The sequence below is a fragment of the Spermophilus citellus genome, assembly GCF_964194105.1.
Source record: "Spermophilus citellus genome assembly, chromosome: 13".
In the NCBI taxonomy this organism is placed as follows: Eukaryota; Metazoa; Chordata; class Mammalia; order Rodentia; family Sciuridae; genus Spermophilus; species Spermophilus citellus.
This window is the reverse complement of record NC_138193.1, coordinates 576,700-594,651: the sequence shown is the minus strand read 5'-3', so window position 1 is coordinate 594,651 and position 17,952 is coordinate 576,700. Positions and strand designations below refer to the sequence as shown.

The window sequence follows — 17,952 nt, the reverse complement described above, 5'->3', positions numbered from 1 at the left end:
ATATTATGCAAGAACTAAGAACTATTTATACAGGCATTTAGCCTAACACATGACAAATTAAAGTGTTTGATAAGTGCTGGGTTTTGACTACTATCATTTCATTAATAGTAGTATTAATAAATATCTCCTGAAATCCCAAGAGTAACAGTGGCCCACTACTTCTGTCTTCCTCCTTTTATGCTTTTAAAAGCCTTCTTTTCAATACAACTTCTTTCAAAAGAACAACAACAAATGCAAAGATGGGCAAAGACTTTGAAAAGACATTTCTACAAAGAAATGAACACTTAGCTCATGAGAATATGTTCAACGTCATTAGTCATTAGAGATATGCAAATCAAAACCACAATGAAATAAAACCTCATCCTCATCAGGATAGCTATTTTTAAAAACCCAGAAAACATCATGTGTTGGTGATAATATAGAGAAATTGGAGCCTGTGTACTGCATGTGAGAATGTGAAATGATACAGCCACTGTGGAACATGGTACAATAGGTTTTTCCCAAAATTAAACATATAATGTTTAATTTGGGGAATTACATTTCTATGTATTTACCCCAAAGTATGAACAATGGGAACTCAAAGAGATATTATATACCCATCTTCATAGCAGCATCAATCACAATAATCAAAAGGTAGAAACAACCCAAGCTTCCGCAGATGAATTAATGGATAATCAAATACAGCACATGAGCAAAGAATATCATTCAGCTTCAAAAAGGAAGGCAGTCCTGCAACATTACACAACATGGGTTAATCATAAAACTATTAAGCTAAATTAAACAGGCCACTCACAAAAAGGCAAATACTGTGTGATTTTACTTAAGTAAAACAACTAGTGTTTGTGGAAACAGAACGTAGAATGGTGGTTTTCAGTGGCTGAAGAATGGAGAATGAGGAGTTAGTGATTAATGAGTACAGTGTTTCCATTTAAGAAAAAGAAAATGTTCAAGAGGTGGGTAATAGTGATGAGTGCACAACAATGTGAAAGTAATTAATGCTACTGAATTATACAATTAAAAATGGTTAAAATGCTCAATTTCATGTTATGTGTATTTTACCACCAGTTTTTTTTTTTAAAGAGAGAGAGAGAGAATTTTAATTTTTATTTTCTAGTTTTCAGCAGGCACAACATCTTTGTTTGTATGTGGTGCTGAGGATCGAACCCGGGCCGCACCCATGCCAGGCGAGCGTGCTACCGCTTGAGCCACATCTCCAGCCCCACCGCCAGTTTTTTTTAAAGAAAGCTCTTTTCTTTTCTCATAAGGACTCTCCACCGCAAGACAGTATGGCCCTGACCTCGAATTTGAAGAAGCAATCACCACTGAAAGAGGTGGCAGGGATCCCCCTGCAGAGTACCACTGTAGACAACTGGAGCCAGATCCAGAACTTTGAGGCGAAGCCGGATGATCTTCTCATCTGTACTTACCCTAAAGCAGGTGATTGTGGGGCAGGGTAACAGCAGAGACCTCACCCTGCTAAGTCAGAAAGGGCATCTCCACATAAGTCAGTATGCCCCAGGATGGAAGACGTGCTCCTTGCTGTTCTAGGAGGGGGCTTAGGCTTGGATACCTGGCATCCCTGGATTCCCAGAAGGGGCTGCAGCATAGCAGTGCTGGAGGCCCCACCTGCTGTGCTCGGCCATGCTCTGCTCTTGGGTGGTTGTGAGCTTTTCCTTTGTTTTCCACTCCAAGTAGAGACCCAAAGTCTGTCCCGCATGGACATCCCTCTCTCATGGCAAACAGGATCCTGGACCCAGAGGAGGTTGAAGCCAACAATAGACTCCATGTCCCTTCATCCTTTCCCTCAGGAAGCTTCAAGAAGATTATCTAAAAGTTTTCTGCTTCTTGTCTTTCTCTTCTGACCCTCAGGGACAACGTGGATTCAGGAAATTGTGGACATGATTGAACAGGATGCGGATGTGGAGAAGTGCCAGCGAGCCATCATCCAACACCGTCACCCTTTCATTGAGTGGGCTCGGCCTCCCCAGCCCTCAGGTGAGTCCCTCTGGTGAGTTCCAGAGAGTTCACAGATACACACACACACACACACACACACACAGAGAGAGAGAGAGAGAGAGAGAGAGAGAGAGAGAGAGAGAAACTTCCCAAAGCTGAGCATTACAGAGATCCATGTAATAGAAACTTGGGAACACAAATAATAGAGCTATGAAAACGAAGCAGTGCAGCTCTAGCATGGAGATCTGGAGTTCTTAGAAAACTGTTGATGGTGGTCTGATGAGCCTTTCCAATGCCTTAAGAAATGTACTTCCTGGTCTGATTGATATGCATAAGAACTTGTGACCTTGTCCAGGTGTATCTCCAAGCCAAGATACCCTTGAGGTCCTTCTGGATCTAAGTTCCTCTGTAGGTGACACTGGCTTTGCAATTCAATGCCTGATGTTCTCCATCTCTTAATTATCTGTGGAGTGCCAACTCCATACACAGGCTAACCTCTGTTTGCCTAACTGGGATTCATTCCATGTGCAATCAAGATCTTCCATTTTTCTTTGTCTCTGATTATGACTCCACAGTAGGGTAAATCTAGACAACTGGGGTTCAAATCCTGGCTATGTCACTTATCCCATGACTTTTAGCAAGTTATTTAACCTCTCTCTATAATTTACTCAGCTACAAAATAGCCACAGAATTTAGCACCTACCTCAATTAGTTGTGAGGATTAAGTGAGTTAATATATGTAAAAAGCTTGAAACAGTGCCTGTCAGGGTATCTCATGGTAAAGTATTGTTGCCAGCTACCTCTCCAGGATAAATCACTTGCCCCAGGGTGCCATTTGGTCCTTGGACCAACCAAGCCCAAATTTTTGTCTTGTTTCTACATCCTGCCCCTGTCAACATTGTTTAATCTCTGACAATTGGGAGATTAAAGAGAGAGAAAATCCTAAGCAAGATTTCTAATGAGGTTTCTTGCCAGTGGGGAGCACAATGTCCCATCACTAAGTCAGAAAAAAACAAGACAGAGCCTCCCTCAGGTCATCCCAGCAGCTGTAGGATTTTTAAGAAGCAGGGTAACCAATCACCCAGTTTGGCATGTCATATGGAAGCCAAGATGGTTCTTTATGAATCAAGGTGCCCTGAGTCCAAGGAGGAACAAACAGTCTCAGGTTTTCTTTTCTTCCCAGCCACTGACAGATGGATACTCAGTGGAGACTCATCCATGCAGTGGTTTTATTTCAGGATACACAGTCTCTGCCCATAGAGGTGAGGTGTGCCCCTGAGAGGAGGAGGGTAGCAGATGACATCGACTCATGCACGTGAGTCAAGGGTGAAAACCTCTGGAGTGGATGGGCACCACTGGGCCATGAACAAGCTAGTCAGTCTCCTTCCTAAGGTCCCTTGCACCCTCTGACCAAATCCCAGGTACAAAGACATTTCACACCAAAAGCATAGAGTCTAACAGGAATACATTTGGAAAGACTGAGAAAATGTGCACACATGTGGGTGTGTGAACTACATATAGGTGAAATCTAGGAGTAGCCCACTCAGTTCAACACTCACTACAGGCCCTGGACTGCTCATCAGACATCTTGCATCCACTGGCCCTCAATACGTATGGTTCCATGGAAGAGAAAAATGCAGACAACATGTATGTCACAATCGGTGGGTGAGTCAGAGGTTAGCATGGAGTGCTATGGGCAGAACCAGGGGAGCACGGCCAAACTGCACTCCTGGAGGGGACCAGAATGATCAGCTGTTACTGTCCTTGTTGACTATTGCCTCTCTCTTCTGCCAGACCACAAGCTCCTTGAAGGCAAGAACTGTTTAACTATTAGCTACTTTGTACTCCCTGGGGCTATTTCCACAACAAGCTGAACTACTTCTCTCATAAAGACACATGATATATGGCTCAAATCCCAGGGCTAGGACCTCAGTGCAGATGATGAAGGCCAAACATGACTGACTCCATGGGTCCCCTGCTCCCTGCCAGTGAGATGAAAATGGGTTCTATGGCCTCAATAGGGATGAAAGCAGGAGGGAAGACACATCTTCTCTACATAGGGGGCCTGGAGCGGTGGGACCCATGTGAAAAGACGGGCAGAGTTAGAGCAGGAGACCAGACAGGAGCTGAGGAAAGAGACGAAAGGCAGGGCTGTTCCATCTGCCCTTGGCTGTTCCTTGTGCCCTTGAACACTGTTCTTCCCAACCCGGGATCTGAGCAACCGAGGGAGTTTCCTGGGGTGGTATGAAATAACTGATTTCCTGGAGCACTAATAAGAGAAAGAGAGAGGATAAAATGTAAATTAAGAACTGAAAGACTGATTTATGCAGAGTCCCAACCCCACGGAAGCTCTTTCTCCTACAGGCCATCTTTGGAAGAAGAGTTTATGTTGGAGTTGGCCAAATCCACCAGGCGAGCTGGTTCAGGAGGAGGAGGGCTGCTATCTGGCTGTGGGAAGTGGTGGTAATAACTGAAGATAGGCTTCCCAATTAGAAGATGGCATTAAATGAGGTATGGAAGGAGAAAAATGACAGCCACAAATACCAGGAAAGAAACTGACCAGCCTGCAGGGCTGACTTCCTGGCAGATTACCTGGGTCTTGCTCTCCAAGTTGGAACTGAGAGTCCAACAGCCTGCAACCTTCCCTCCTGCCTTCATGTCTGTGCACCTAGTCAGCCATAGCCTCTTCCAAAACCTCTCCAGACATTTCCACTTCTGGGGGTACAGTGGTTTGAACATTACGAGGACGTCCTAGGACCTCTTCTTTTAGAAGACACCTATAGATTCAAATCGAAGCACCACATATGTGGTTTCATCTATTTAATCAGGGTTACAATAAAACAGTTGATGCCCCAGGGAACAAGTGAAGAGGGAGCTACAGATGGGTGGCAGCAAACAAAATTGAGATGATAGCTAAAATGTAGGTGCAATATGAAGACCAATAGAAGGAAGAGTTCTCATTACAAAAATCACAAAACAAGTAAGGAAAAACAATTTCATGAGTTAGAAAAAATATATGAGGCAGAGTTAAACTGCTACAAACCTCAACAGAGATGAAAGCAGGAGGGAAGACTCGTGTCCTCTATACAGGGGACCTGGAGCAGTGGGGCCCATGCGAACAGAAGGGCAGAGTTTGAGCAGGAGACCAGACAGGAGCTGAGGAAAGGCAGGGCAAGTTTGAGAATCCTTACTGAGAAGTATGCATTTAATGACCTCTAAAAGTGGCTTTCCAATTTTCTTTTTAGTACTAGAATGCTCTCTTATTTAAAGAAAAAAAATGTTGGTACCGCATGATCCAGCGATGTCACTTTTAGGCAGATATCCAAAAGAATTGAAAACAGGGACTCAAACAGAGTTTATAGCAGCACTAGTCACAATAACAAGAGAAGCAAGCACAAAGAAAATGTAGTCTATACATACAATGGAACACAATTCTGACGTATGCTGTAACATGAAGAACACCGAAGACGTGTTAAGTGAAATAAGCCAAATGAAAAAGGGCAAATACTGTGATTCCACTTATATGAATACTTAAAGTAGTCAAATACAAAGAGACCGAAAGCAGAATTGTGGTTGCCAGAGACTTGGAGAAGAATTGTGGAGTTAGTGTTAAAGGGCACAGAGATTCAGTTTGGGAAAATAAAAAAGTTCAGGAAATACATAGTTATACAACAATGCAAACATACTTAAAGTCACTGAAATGTATACTTAGAAATGGTGTAGATGGGGTTCGGAGTATAGCTTAGTGGTAGAACATGTGCTTAGCATGCCCGAGTCCTGGGTTCAGTCCAAGGCATACACACAAAAAGGTTAAGATGGTTGTTATGTGAAACTGTGATACCAATTTCTTAAAACATAATTGGAGATTCCCATAAATAAAGTTGAGATGATCAGAATGTTAGTGTAAATGCTAATGCTAAAGTGAAAGTTTGGGAAGAAAATGTGAAGAGCCGTGGAGATGAGAGATCATGCCAAGCTTCCAAAAAGAACTGCTCCTCAATTGGAGTGGCTCAAAAGCAGCCATGATTTGAAAGTACTAGGTCTGCATGCTTCAAGGTGTCCATAACACGGATGTCAGCTCCAGACCTGGCCCCTCCCTGTTGAAGGGCTCAGTTCTCATTCTCTTTCCTGGGATCTAGCAGAGAGACTCCCTCCTCTTCAGGGCCAGTAGAACAGCCATTCCTATAACACTTAAAGATTGCCCAGGAGCCTGGTTGACAGCAGTGGAGGGAAGTTGGCATCCAGAACAACACTCCCAGCACCACACTTTTTAGAAGGCAAAATATAGTTTACAGGTGTGCCCAGAACAAAGGACAAGAGGCACAGAGAGGCATCTTCTCCACAGTTTCCTTCCCGATGAGGCCCATCCTTGAAAAACAGGCACTGAGAGAAGAGGGCCTAGCTCCTCAGTCAGCTGAGGGCACTTTGATTACAGGCTTAGAACAGAGACCTGATCCCCTGCCAGCCCTCACACCAGCCAGCCAAATGGGAGTTTGTGTGGAAGCCACTTCTAAGTGTAACTCCCTGCTGCACATTTAAAGTAACATGTTATTTTATGTCATTTCTTATTTCTTTATTTTATAAATACCCTCCCTCAGCAATCAGCATTCTTGACCCTTCATGCAGAGGGATCTTCACCCATCACATACAACTGGTCCAAATTCAACTGTGTCACCTCAGCACATCAATTCACTCCAGATCTTTGGAGCAATTTTGATTTTCAGCACTGACTCCTTTGGCTCTCCACTGGCAATTTACCTGAGCCTCTGATTGCTACACTAGAGTTGAAACTCCTTAGAAAGAAGATGTTTGCTTTATTTGTTGTCTTTTCCCTATAACCTCAGTTCAACACAATATTGCATACAGCGAGTACCCAATAATGGTATAAATGAAAGAGTAGAAATCATGACTTACATGCCAGGAAATGTCTATGGTTTTAGAGTTGGAAAAAGTGATTGGCATAGGCCGGTCACATAGGGTTGGCTCTAGCTGGCTGGAAGGTGAGAGCCCTGCTCTCTGGTCCTGATGGGCTCCATCTCAACACGATACCATGGTCCGTCTCCTTATCTTTGAAGTAATGAAGTCGCTTAACTGGAAGCTCCCTTATAGCCTTCATGTTGTCATTCTTCAAAATGAAAGTAATATCAGTAATATGACTGTGAAATCCCAAAAGAAAGCCAAGAAACAAACAGAGAGACAAGTGCATAATGGAACATTCTGGACAGAGCCTGAGACACGAGGTCCCCACACCGTGCTTACGCCATACAGATGTACCCTCTTGAATTATTTTAAAGGTGTGGAAAAAGCCAATGCCATGCCTGGTCCACGGATACTGAGGACTCACCTTCCTACTCAGTTGCTGCCACCATCATTCTGGGAAAACAACTGCAAGGTAGGATCAGCTCAGCCACCTGGTGGCAGGAGGAGAGGAAGCCCACCCAGAGTGCGGCCTCCACTTTGTTAGCATGCCTAGAGGTCTGTCGATCTTATTTATTTTTTCGAAGAACCAACTTTTAGTTTTGTTAATTTTTTCAATAGTTTCTTTTGTTTCAATTTCATTAATTTCCGCTCTGATTTTAATTATTTCTTGCCTTCTGCTATATTTGCTGTTGTTTTGCTCCTCCTTTTCTAGGGCTTTGAGTTGGAGTGTGAGCTCATTTATTTGTTGGTTTCTTCTTTTTTTGAGGAGTGACCACCAGGCGATGAACTTTCCTCTTAAAACTGCTTTCATTGTGTCCCATAGATTCCGATATGTTGTGTCTGTATTTTCGTTTATCTCCAAGAATTTTTTGATTTCCTCCTTTATGTCTTCTGTAACCCATTGATCATTCAGTAGTATATTGTTCATTTTCCATGTGATGTAGGATTTTTCCTTCCTTCTTTTGTTATTGATTTCCAGTTTCATTCCATTATGATCAGATAGAATGCATGGTATTATCTCCACCCCTTTATATTTACTGAGGGTTGCCCTATGGCATAATATATGGTCTATTTTTGAGAAGGATCCATGTGCTGCTGAGAAGAAAGTATATCCATTTGATGATGGTTGATATATTCTATATAAGTCAGTTAAGAGAGAGAACTCAAATTACTAACATACGGGATGAAAAAGGCAATATCACAACAGATGCTACAGAAATACAGAAGACAATTAGAAATTATTTTGAAAACCTATATTCCAATAAAATAGAGGATAGTGAAGACATCGATAAATTTCTTAAGTCATATGATTTGCCCAGACTGAGTCAGGAGGATACACACAATCTGAACAGACCAATATCAATGGATGAAATTGAAGAAGCCATCAAAAGACTACCATCCAAGAAAAGCCCAGGACCGGATGGGTATACAGCAGAGTTTTACAAAACCTTTAAAGAAGAATTAATACCAATACTTTTCAAGTTATTTCAGGAAATAGAAAAAGAGGGAGCTCTTCCAAATTCATTCTATGAGGCCAACATCACCCTGATCCCGAAACCAGACAAAGACACCTCAAAGAAAGAAAACTACAGACCAATATCTCTAATGAACCTAGATGCAAAAATCCTCAATAAAATTCTGGCGAATCGAATACAAAAACACATCAAAAAAATTGTGCACCATGATCAAGTAGGATTCATCCCTGGGATGCAAGGATGGTTCAACATACGAAAATCAATAAATGTTATTCACCACATCAATAGACTTAAAGATAAGAACCATATGATCATCTCGATAGATGCAGAGAAAGCATTCGACAAAGTACAGCATGCCTTTATGTTCAAAACATTAGAAAAACTAGGGATAACAGGAACTTACCTTGACATTGTAAAAACTATCTATGCTAAGCCTCAGGCTAGCATCATTCTGAATGGACAAAAGTTAAAGGCATTCCCTCTAAAATCCGGAACAAGACAGGGATGCCCTCTATCACCACTTCTATTCAATATAGTTCTCGAAACACTGGCCAGAGCAATTAGACAGACGAAAGAAATTAAAGGCAGAGTGCGGCCTCCAGACCCCAGGTCAGAACTTCCTCCACCATATCTTTACGTCTCCTCTACTTCTGAAGGGTTGACAGCTTCTCAACAGTAAGGGAAAATGCAAGATTCTATGTTCAGTGAACAGTTTCCACAAGACTTGAAGGCAGAAGCTGTACTGAATTTCTAGAGAGAATGAGACATGGGGAGGCATGAGGATCCGCTGCTCTGAAGAGCAAGGCTTGCGGTGAAGGGAAGAGTGAGAACAGGGGCCACAGGCTGGGCCATGGGGAGAGGGAAAGGGGAATAAAAAAAAAAGCCTTGCAGATTGTTCAAAAGGGAAAGTTGATGAACAGATGGAGCAATGAATGCTCTTGAGGAGGCACTTGGCCACAGCCCTGAGCTCCTTGTTTTATTCATTCTGGTACTTTATTTATCATGGACGTCAGTGCCTGTTAAATTTCTGTCACCACATAGGGCAGTAAAGCCTGTCTGCTGATCTACAAAAGATGAGAACTGTGTAACCAAGGGGAGGCAAGAGCACAGATTGAATATGGGGCACTGTTTTCTCAGCAGTGGAAATAGATGGGAATGACTAAGAAGGCAATTTCAGGATGACAGGAGTGCAAGTGGGGGGACTCACATCAAATGACATGGCTTCCTTTTGGAAAATCTGGGTAAGGAGTGAGAACTTCTGTTTCCAGGATGATGTTTTGTATACAAAAACATTTGTATACAACCAAGGAATGCTGCAGGACATAGCAGAATTTCCTTTTTAAATGTACAACTGAGATGGGTTTAAAAGTAAGGAAAGTCCCTAAGTTCTAAAAATGAAGAGGGAAATAAAAATCAGAGAAGTAAATTAGGCCTGGATCTGTCTGGGGAAATTTGATGACCTGGATAATCCAGCAACTTAAATTTTGATGGCTGCAAAGGCACAAGGCCAAAGCCAAGGATATCAGGAACCAGAAGAATCAGGAGAATAACTGGGATACTGAAAGGTTGAGTCCTCAATGGTGGGTGGAGATGATGAAGGAGAACCCAGGGAGCCTGTCTTGAGCCTACTCTTAGCTCCCCCGAGAATGTGTGCCCACTGTCCTCCTCTCTCAAAACTTTGGGATTCAAATTGGCCTTCCTGATGCTGTTCAAGAAAATACAATAAGTCAAATCGGCATATGATAACTATCAGTGTTCCCTAGGATCCCTGGCAGGCACATGGTCTGGAAGAATACAGTTTCTGTCCATGCCTCACAAGATACCCACCTGAGCTCACCATCCCACATTACAAAATACAGAATTAGCCGAGATACTGAGATGGAGATAGAGATGATAGACAGACAGACAGATAACAAGCAGCAGAGTTAGACCTCAAGAACTTGACTTAACAATTTATCACCTATAGAAATAAAAGAAGAGGTCTGGGAAGTACTAGGGTGTTTTCCTAGCATACAAAGTTCTGGTTTCATTTACAGCCCTGGAAAGAAAAAAAGAGAGAGAGAGACAAAGAAAGAAGAAAAAAGGGAAGGAGGAAGGAAAGAAGAATAGGTTGTATAAAGAAATGAAAGATTGAATCAAAATTAAAATACAGGAATAAGATATAATTAGAAACAGAACTATTAAAGAAATATAAGTCAGTTATTGAAATTTAAAACCCAAAAATAGGCTAATATGCAGTATAAATACAGATGAATACCAAATTCATGAACTAGGAGAGGGGATGAAGTCTTGTGACTGCAGGTCAGAAATATGAGAAGAGATTCACAAGCTGGCAAGGGACAGTGAAGTGAAAGACAACTGAGGTTTAAAAGCTTAAGGATTCAGGTGTTTTTTTAAATATTTTAAGAAACGTGTTCATTGGTGGAGAAGACGGATATAGGACTTAGACAACAGTGGCAGAGTAACCAACTTTGAAAGCAGGGCTTTTCAATCTCAGCCCTTATTTTATAATTTTGTTTTGTTTTGTTTTTGCTTAAAAGACAAATGGGATTTGTTCAAAGTGATGTGGTAAGTAATGCAGACATAGAAATGACCGTCATGAAGAGTGTTTTGTGCTCACAGTTCCCTAGAAACAGAAGGTACCGCATGCCACATAGAGCCATATAGAGAAGCACCAGGTCAGTCCGGTTGCAGAGAGATGAAATATGTACAAGAGCCATTATTGTAGTCTCTGCAGGATGGGGACAGGAGATGCAAGATAGGCAGGCTTCGAGCTGGGTGGTTTGAACAATTTAGCAGACTCTGGGGCATGGGGCTGTGTCTGATTGTCTGGTACCTGCCCTGTGCTGAGTGGGCAGGTGGATAGTGGTTCAGAGTATGAGAGGTTCATAAAGGAGGAGGTGGAACTGTGGGCTCTGGACTGGTTGGCTGTATATTTACTAGACCTAGGAATGAGCTACTCCTAGAAAGGATACTCCCTCTAAAAACAGAGAGGTCCCAAAATGCCCAAGTATCAGAATAGAGAACATAAAAGATAGTTTAATATGAATAAATATAGCACTACTGATATTTTGAGCCAGATAATTCTTTCATGTGGGTGGGAGCAGAAGGACTCTCCTATGTATTTTTTATTAATTTTTAAAATTTATATATAAAAGCAGAATACATTACAATTCATATTGCACATATAGAGCACAATTTTAGATATCTTTGGTTGTATACAAAGTATATTCAAACCAATTTTTGTCTTCATACCTGCACTTTGGATAATGATGACCATCACATTCCACCATCATTTCTAACTCCGTGCCCCCTCCCTTCCCCTCCCACCCCTCTGCCCTATCTTGAGTTTGTCTATTCCTCCCATGCTCCCTCTCCCTACCCCACTATGAGTCAGCCTCCTTATATCAGAGAAAACATTCAGCATTTGTTTTTTTGGGATTTAACATTATCTCCTCCAACTCTATCCATTGACCTGCAAATGCGATGATTTTATTCTCTTTTATTGCTGAGAAAATTCCATGGTGTATAAGTGCCACATTTTTTTCATCCATTCATCTACTGAAGGGCATCTAGGTTGGTTCCACAATTTAGCTATTGTGAGTTGTGCTGCTGTAAACACTGATGTGGCTGTGTCCCTGTAGTATGCTGTTTTTAAGTCCTTTGGGTATAGACTGAGGAGAGGAATAGCTGGGTCAAATGGTGGTTCCATTCCCAGTTTTCCAAGGAATCTCCATACTGCTTTCCCTATTGGCTGCACCAGTTTGCAGTCCCACCAGCAATGTATGAGTGTGCCTTTCCCCCCACATCCTCACCAACACTCATTGTTGTTTGTCTTCATAATGGCTGCCATTCTGATTGGCGTGACATGAAATCTTAGTTCTGTCTCCTGTGTATGGCAGAGTGATGTACAGCATTCCTGACCTTTACTCACTAGAGGCCAGCATCACTGTCCCAGTGTCACAACTAAAAATGTCTCTGGTGATTGATAAATGTCTTCTGGTGGAAAATATCATCCCTGATTATGAACCACTGTTTTATGGTGAGAATCAGCACAGCACTGAAATAACTGTTCATGGGTCCTGGGTGGATAGTTGAGAGGGCACTTTGGGGCTGATACAATCAATGTGAATTTACCTACCTCTCTCATTTTATAATAATGAGACAAACGTTGGTTAAATGAAAAGTTGTGAAGAGGAAGATTTGACTTTGAGGTCAAAGTGACACATAAAGGGACGCTTTGTAGGGGCAGAGCTGAAGTGACTAGAGATAGAAATAATAAAGTTGGAGAGGCCAGAAGGAAGACAGTAACTCTTTTCTTGTTCCACAGTCCATACCCTAACCACGAAGCTATCCTGTTTCACCAGGACACCAAGATGAGTTTGTCAGAAGCCTCATCCATATGCATGTGGCATTTTTTAGTCACATGACAGGTCATCCTTTCTAAAGGAGGATTTAGCCCCCTGCCACCAGTGGGGATCAGGTTAGCTAATTAAAGACTTAATAGGATCAGGTTGGAAACAGAGTATAATTGGCAAAGATACACGGAGAGTGGTGAGAGGTTACAAAGCCACACTGCCAGCTCTGAAGTGCTAAACAGGTGTGTGTAGATAGCCTCAGGAAGACTCAACCCAGGTGAACTTTGTGAAAATCCATTTCTATAACATTTTTCATCCATCTGTCTCCTTACCCTAAAGTTCCTTTATGTAGCTAGAAATGCCAAAGACTGTATGGTTTCCTACTACCATTTCCAAAGGATGAATCAAGTGCTACCTGACCCTGGAACCTGGGAAGAGTATTTTGAAACCTTCATTGATGGAAAAGGTAAAAGAAAATGCTTCATGTACCTGTATTCCCATTCTAGTGAGACTGATTCAAGAGAATCAGACATAACATTTGATTCTCTAGAACTTTGCCTCTTTGGGTAATCCTGCCACAGATGGGGACCAGGTAGAGCAGCTTGGCTGCTTTTCTACTATAGACCCACAGCCCTCAGTAAATATCTCCCACCTGGTTAGAAAGTCTGTGTTCTGGGTCACAGGTTCTGTTGAGGCACCCTCATTCCAGAGGGATTGCTATCTCAGTGAGGGTACACATGTTTGTGCATCCTCAACAGGAAGACCCTTTGGGTAGCATGTTTGGACAAATAACCCCAAGCCCATCCCAGTCCACATGACCATCAAAATCAAACAGATTGGGACTCTTAGGAGGTATCTGATGCAGACTCTGTCCCCTTTACACTTCAAATCAATAAAAACCCTGACCCTCAGAAGGTTCTGTGCCATGTCTCTGTAGACTGCTCTTTGTGTCTGTTACAGTGGGTTGGGGCTCCTGGTTTGACCATGTGAAAGGATGGTGGCAGACGAAAGACAGTCATCAGGTTCTCTTCCTCTTCTATGAGGACATAAAGAAGGTGAGTAAAGAGCCACTTAGACCCAGGAACAGAGAAACTTGAAGCTGTTCAGGGCTGTACTTCTGAGAAAGAATCATGGCTTTCTGAAACTCATCCATCCCATTCCTATGTCACCCTCACCACAGGACCCAAAACATGAAATTCAGAAAGTGGCACAGTTCATGGGAAAGAACTTGGATGAAACCATGCTGGATAAAATTGTCCAAGAGACATCATTTGAGAAAATGAAGGAAAATCCCATGACAAATCGTTCTACAGTTCCCAAATCTATCCTGGACCAGTCCATTTCCCCCTTCATGAGAAAAGGTTTGTGGGGCCTTGCCACAAACGCTGAGCCTGCCTGGTAACATTGCCAAGATGATACTGGGTTTCATTAATTCCAAAGCCATGTACTGACTATTCATGATACCTGGTTCTAATAAGGCTAGGCACTTGAACCTGTTGTAGTAGACAAAGCTCTGCGAATAGCAAAGGAAATGCAACCTTGTAAATGAATAAGGCAGGAGCAACTATTGATCCAGAATTCACAGAGACTCCTGGACCTACCTAACGATCTGGGACCCAAGCAGCAGGAGGTCACAACTCTTTGCTCCATGAATCCACCACTTAAAAGGCTCAGCGACTGTCCGCATTAGGCATATCTTCGGTCATGACCCATTTCCTCTCTCTCTGCCCATTGTAACTTTAACTTACATTATAGTTTCTGCTGCCTCAATATCTGCTCAGACCTAGTCATGACCATGTCAAACCTGCCCTACGTCATGATTTTCAACTGTAACTACTACTGAGAACTGCCTCCTCTTGGTATTTTTTGCTTCTAGTTCTTAAAAGAGGGATTCTAATTGGCACAGCATATATTTTTCAAGAAAAAAAAAACTTCATCACTTTTATGTAAGAAATAATCCATTAAAATTATAGAAAGTTTAATCAATTCAATATTATCTCTTTAAAGAAAATCTCCTCCAAATGCTACCACCCCAAAGTCTTTCTGCTCTCTGTTTTATAAGCATATACTTTTATTTTTCACAACAGTGGAACTATGGTTTACATACTATTTTGTAATGTCTTTTCTTCTTCCTTTTATTTTTTGGTAGGCAACTGAAATTATTTCATTGCCCTTTCCATCTAAAAGAGTACTCAATGCTTCTGAAAAAAATCAAATTATTCAATTTCTTTTCAAATAGCTGATGGTGATTTTGCAAATAGCCCTTCTTTAGGCCCTTACATACCTACCTTTCTATACACACTCTTCCTTTTGTCTCATACAAACACAGAGATATGTATGCCATATGTAGTTATCCTGTACAAATTTGCCCACCAGAATATGAAACATCTCTCCAGGGCAAGGCGTATAGATCCAAGCCCTTCACTGCTTTTAGAAGTCCTCTGTTATATCAAAGTGGCAGAATAAACTTTCCTAATTCACCCACCTGTTTTTCTAGTGATAGGGAAGTTATCATTGCCTTCAGTTTTCATCTTTATGAATAATGTTACAATGAAAATTTTTGTGCATAGTTCTTATTTCCTGATACTTTTCTGTTACAAAATTTTTCAGAAGAGACATTGGTGGAACAAAGAACATTTTCTAATATGAAATTATTTTAATCACTACTTAGTGAAAAATAGTATCTCCTTCTAACTATTTTCAAATTCTTTTATGTTGATATATAATCTAAATACAAAAATGCTCAGATCTTAAGCATAAAGATGTTAAGCAAAGTTTAACGTACTTTGATAAATATATGTAGCCATACAACCAGCACCCCAATCAAGATATCATTTTCATAACTCCAGAAGGGACCCTCTCATATCCTGTTTTTATCAATATGTACCTGCAGAGACAAGTGCTATTCTAATCTCTATCCTGTAGATTGATTTTACTTATTCTTGGATGTCATACATATGGAATCACACAGTACACTTTTTTTATGTCTGGGGCCTTTGGTCAACATAACATCTTGAGATTTCTTCAGGTGGTGTATTTCCATAGTGTATTTGTTTGTATGTCTGTGTAGTGCCACCGTGTGACTCTACCATAGGTGGGTTGGGTCATTCTGGGTCACCAGCTCCTGGTACCAGTCATGATTAGATTTAGAAGCCCATCCTCCTGCACTGAGCCTCAGAGGGCTGCTTCCCATAGCAGATAGCTGCAGATGGAATGGAGTTCATTGAGGGATAACTGGGTGAGTCAGGCTACTGACAGGCCAAGCCTAATGTGGGTGCTCCACTGATTAACGTGGGTCCACTCAGTCTGTCCATAAGAGAATGACAACTCCTATCTGGTTTCCATCTTCTAGGAACTGTGGGGGATTGGAAAAACCATTTCACTGTGGCCCAGAATGAAAAGTTTGATGAAATATATAGGGAGAAGATGAAAGGAATCACTATAAACTTCTGCATGGAACTCTGAGGAGGTAGTAAATAAAAAGTTGGAAGACAAGAACACAAACGCTGTTGTCTTCAATCCTCAGCCACAGCCAGATGAATCTCTGAAAGCACATTGGAAATGTTTATGATTGTGGTACAAACCATCTCTGTAATTATGAACCATATGTCACAGCTTTGCAAAAAGGATCATGTCTAATGCCTATTTTCTCCTCTATTTTTTCCAAACTAAGAATAAGACATCTTAATAAACTAGGTAAAATATAAGACTTAAATACTACAAGGAGTTTTATAATCCCCATTCTTTTGGGAAGTGTATCCATTTTCTAGGGTGCAATATAACAATATCTTGAGAACAAAAACACAAATATTAGATAAAATATATACTAACAACATGAAATTCTGATGTCTGCTCTGACCACTTGGGGAACACTGGTCTGGGCTCAATCCGGAGGTTCTTCCTGGTCACAATGGGAAGAGAAATAATGGGAAGGGATACAACCCTGGTGCTGCCAGACCTGAAAAAATATATTCTGAGCACCCTGATTGTAAGCAGAGAATAAAAGGAAAGGCCAGAGAGTGAATGTCAGAAGTCTAAAACATGATTAAGAGGGACAAGGTGCCAGGCCATATAGGAAAGAGCAGGAGGGTGGTGTTCGGGAGCCCAAGTTAGATCCTGGTAAAGGCAGAAAGTAGGGGACGTGACTGATGTCAGCAGTGTCAGCCTAGGTGTGTGCTCAACATGGAGACAGCTGAGCCTCGGCTTCATTGCCATACACTCTGGGGAATACTTCCTAACCAAGTCAGGTGTCCTTTGCACTCAGTTCCCATATTTTCCCCTATTGCTTGTCTGTACATCCCACTACATTGTAAATCCCTTGGGGTTTGGTTCCATATCTTCGTCACCATTTTACTCCCAGTGCCTAATGCATACAGAACAGGCCAATACAAACCTGTTGCATGAGCGAATGAAAGCATAGAATACAGGAAGGAAGGCACATTTCAAATTACGAATTCCAAACGTTGACCCTTTTCTTTTAGACCCAAATCAGAGGGTGCACTAAGGCAAATAAAATACTGATTTCTTTTCATCACTGCTCACGTTGGGACCTGAACTTTCCCACAAAGTCCCATGTGTTACAGACTTGGATTCCAGTGTGTCCCTATTGTGTGGTGATGAACCCCCAGAGGAAAAGCTTAGTGGGACTTCTCCAGGTTATTGGAAATTTTCCCCCAAGGAGGATAATGGAACCCAGGCTCTTCTTCCTGTCTTACTTCTTAGCCCTGAGATGAGCAATTTATCTCTGCCATGCATTCGCACCATGCTGCCTCCAGACCAGAAGCCTAAAAGTAATATGTTTAACCAATCACGGACTAAAACTTCAAAAGTTTGAATCAAAGTAAGTGATTATATCAGGTAATTGTTTCAGTAATGGAAATCTGACTAACACAATCACCATGTACTGCCAATTCTAAATGATATCAATGGTAAAATATCCCTCTCTGGAAAAAAAAAAGAATCTTCCATTGGCCCAACTTTTAAACAATTGTTTATGTTGACTTCATACAGTTAAAAACACTTAGCTTTAAACATATGTAAGTTTCAAATTAACATGTTTGTTACATTAAAAAATCATCTGTATCTTCACTGGATTACATTTTTTTGTTATTTGGTTCTATGTCTTATTCACCTCTGTATGCAAACTGATTCAGAGATTCACCTGGTAAAACCTTCCATAATAAACAGAAGCTATAAGAATTCATAACAAGGAAAAAAGCCTGCACTACAAAGCATACACAATA

General features: G+C 41.5%; 1 protein-coding gene across 1 annotated transcript; it reads left to right on the top strand.

The window, feature by feature from the left end:
- Positions 1–1,286: 1,286 nt before the first annotated feature.
- Positions 1,287–16,174, top strand: LOC308632859 (sulfotransferase 1C2; the record flags this gene model as incomplete). Its single annotated transcript, XM_081265229.1, has 7 exons — positions 1,287–1,437; positions 1,870–1,995; positions 7,251–7,348; positions 13,049–13,175; positions 13,670–13,764; positions 13,890–14,070; positions 16,062–16,174. 7 exons carry the CDS (start codon positions 1,287–1,289, stop codon positions 16,172–16,174), a joined length of 891 nt encoding a protein of 296 aa, XP_081121355.1.
- Between the last annotated feature and the right edge of the window lie 1,778 nt (positions 16,175–17,952).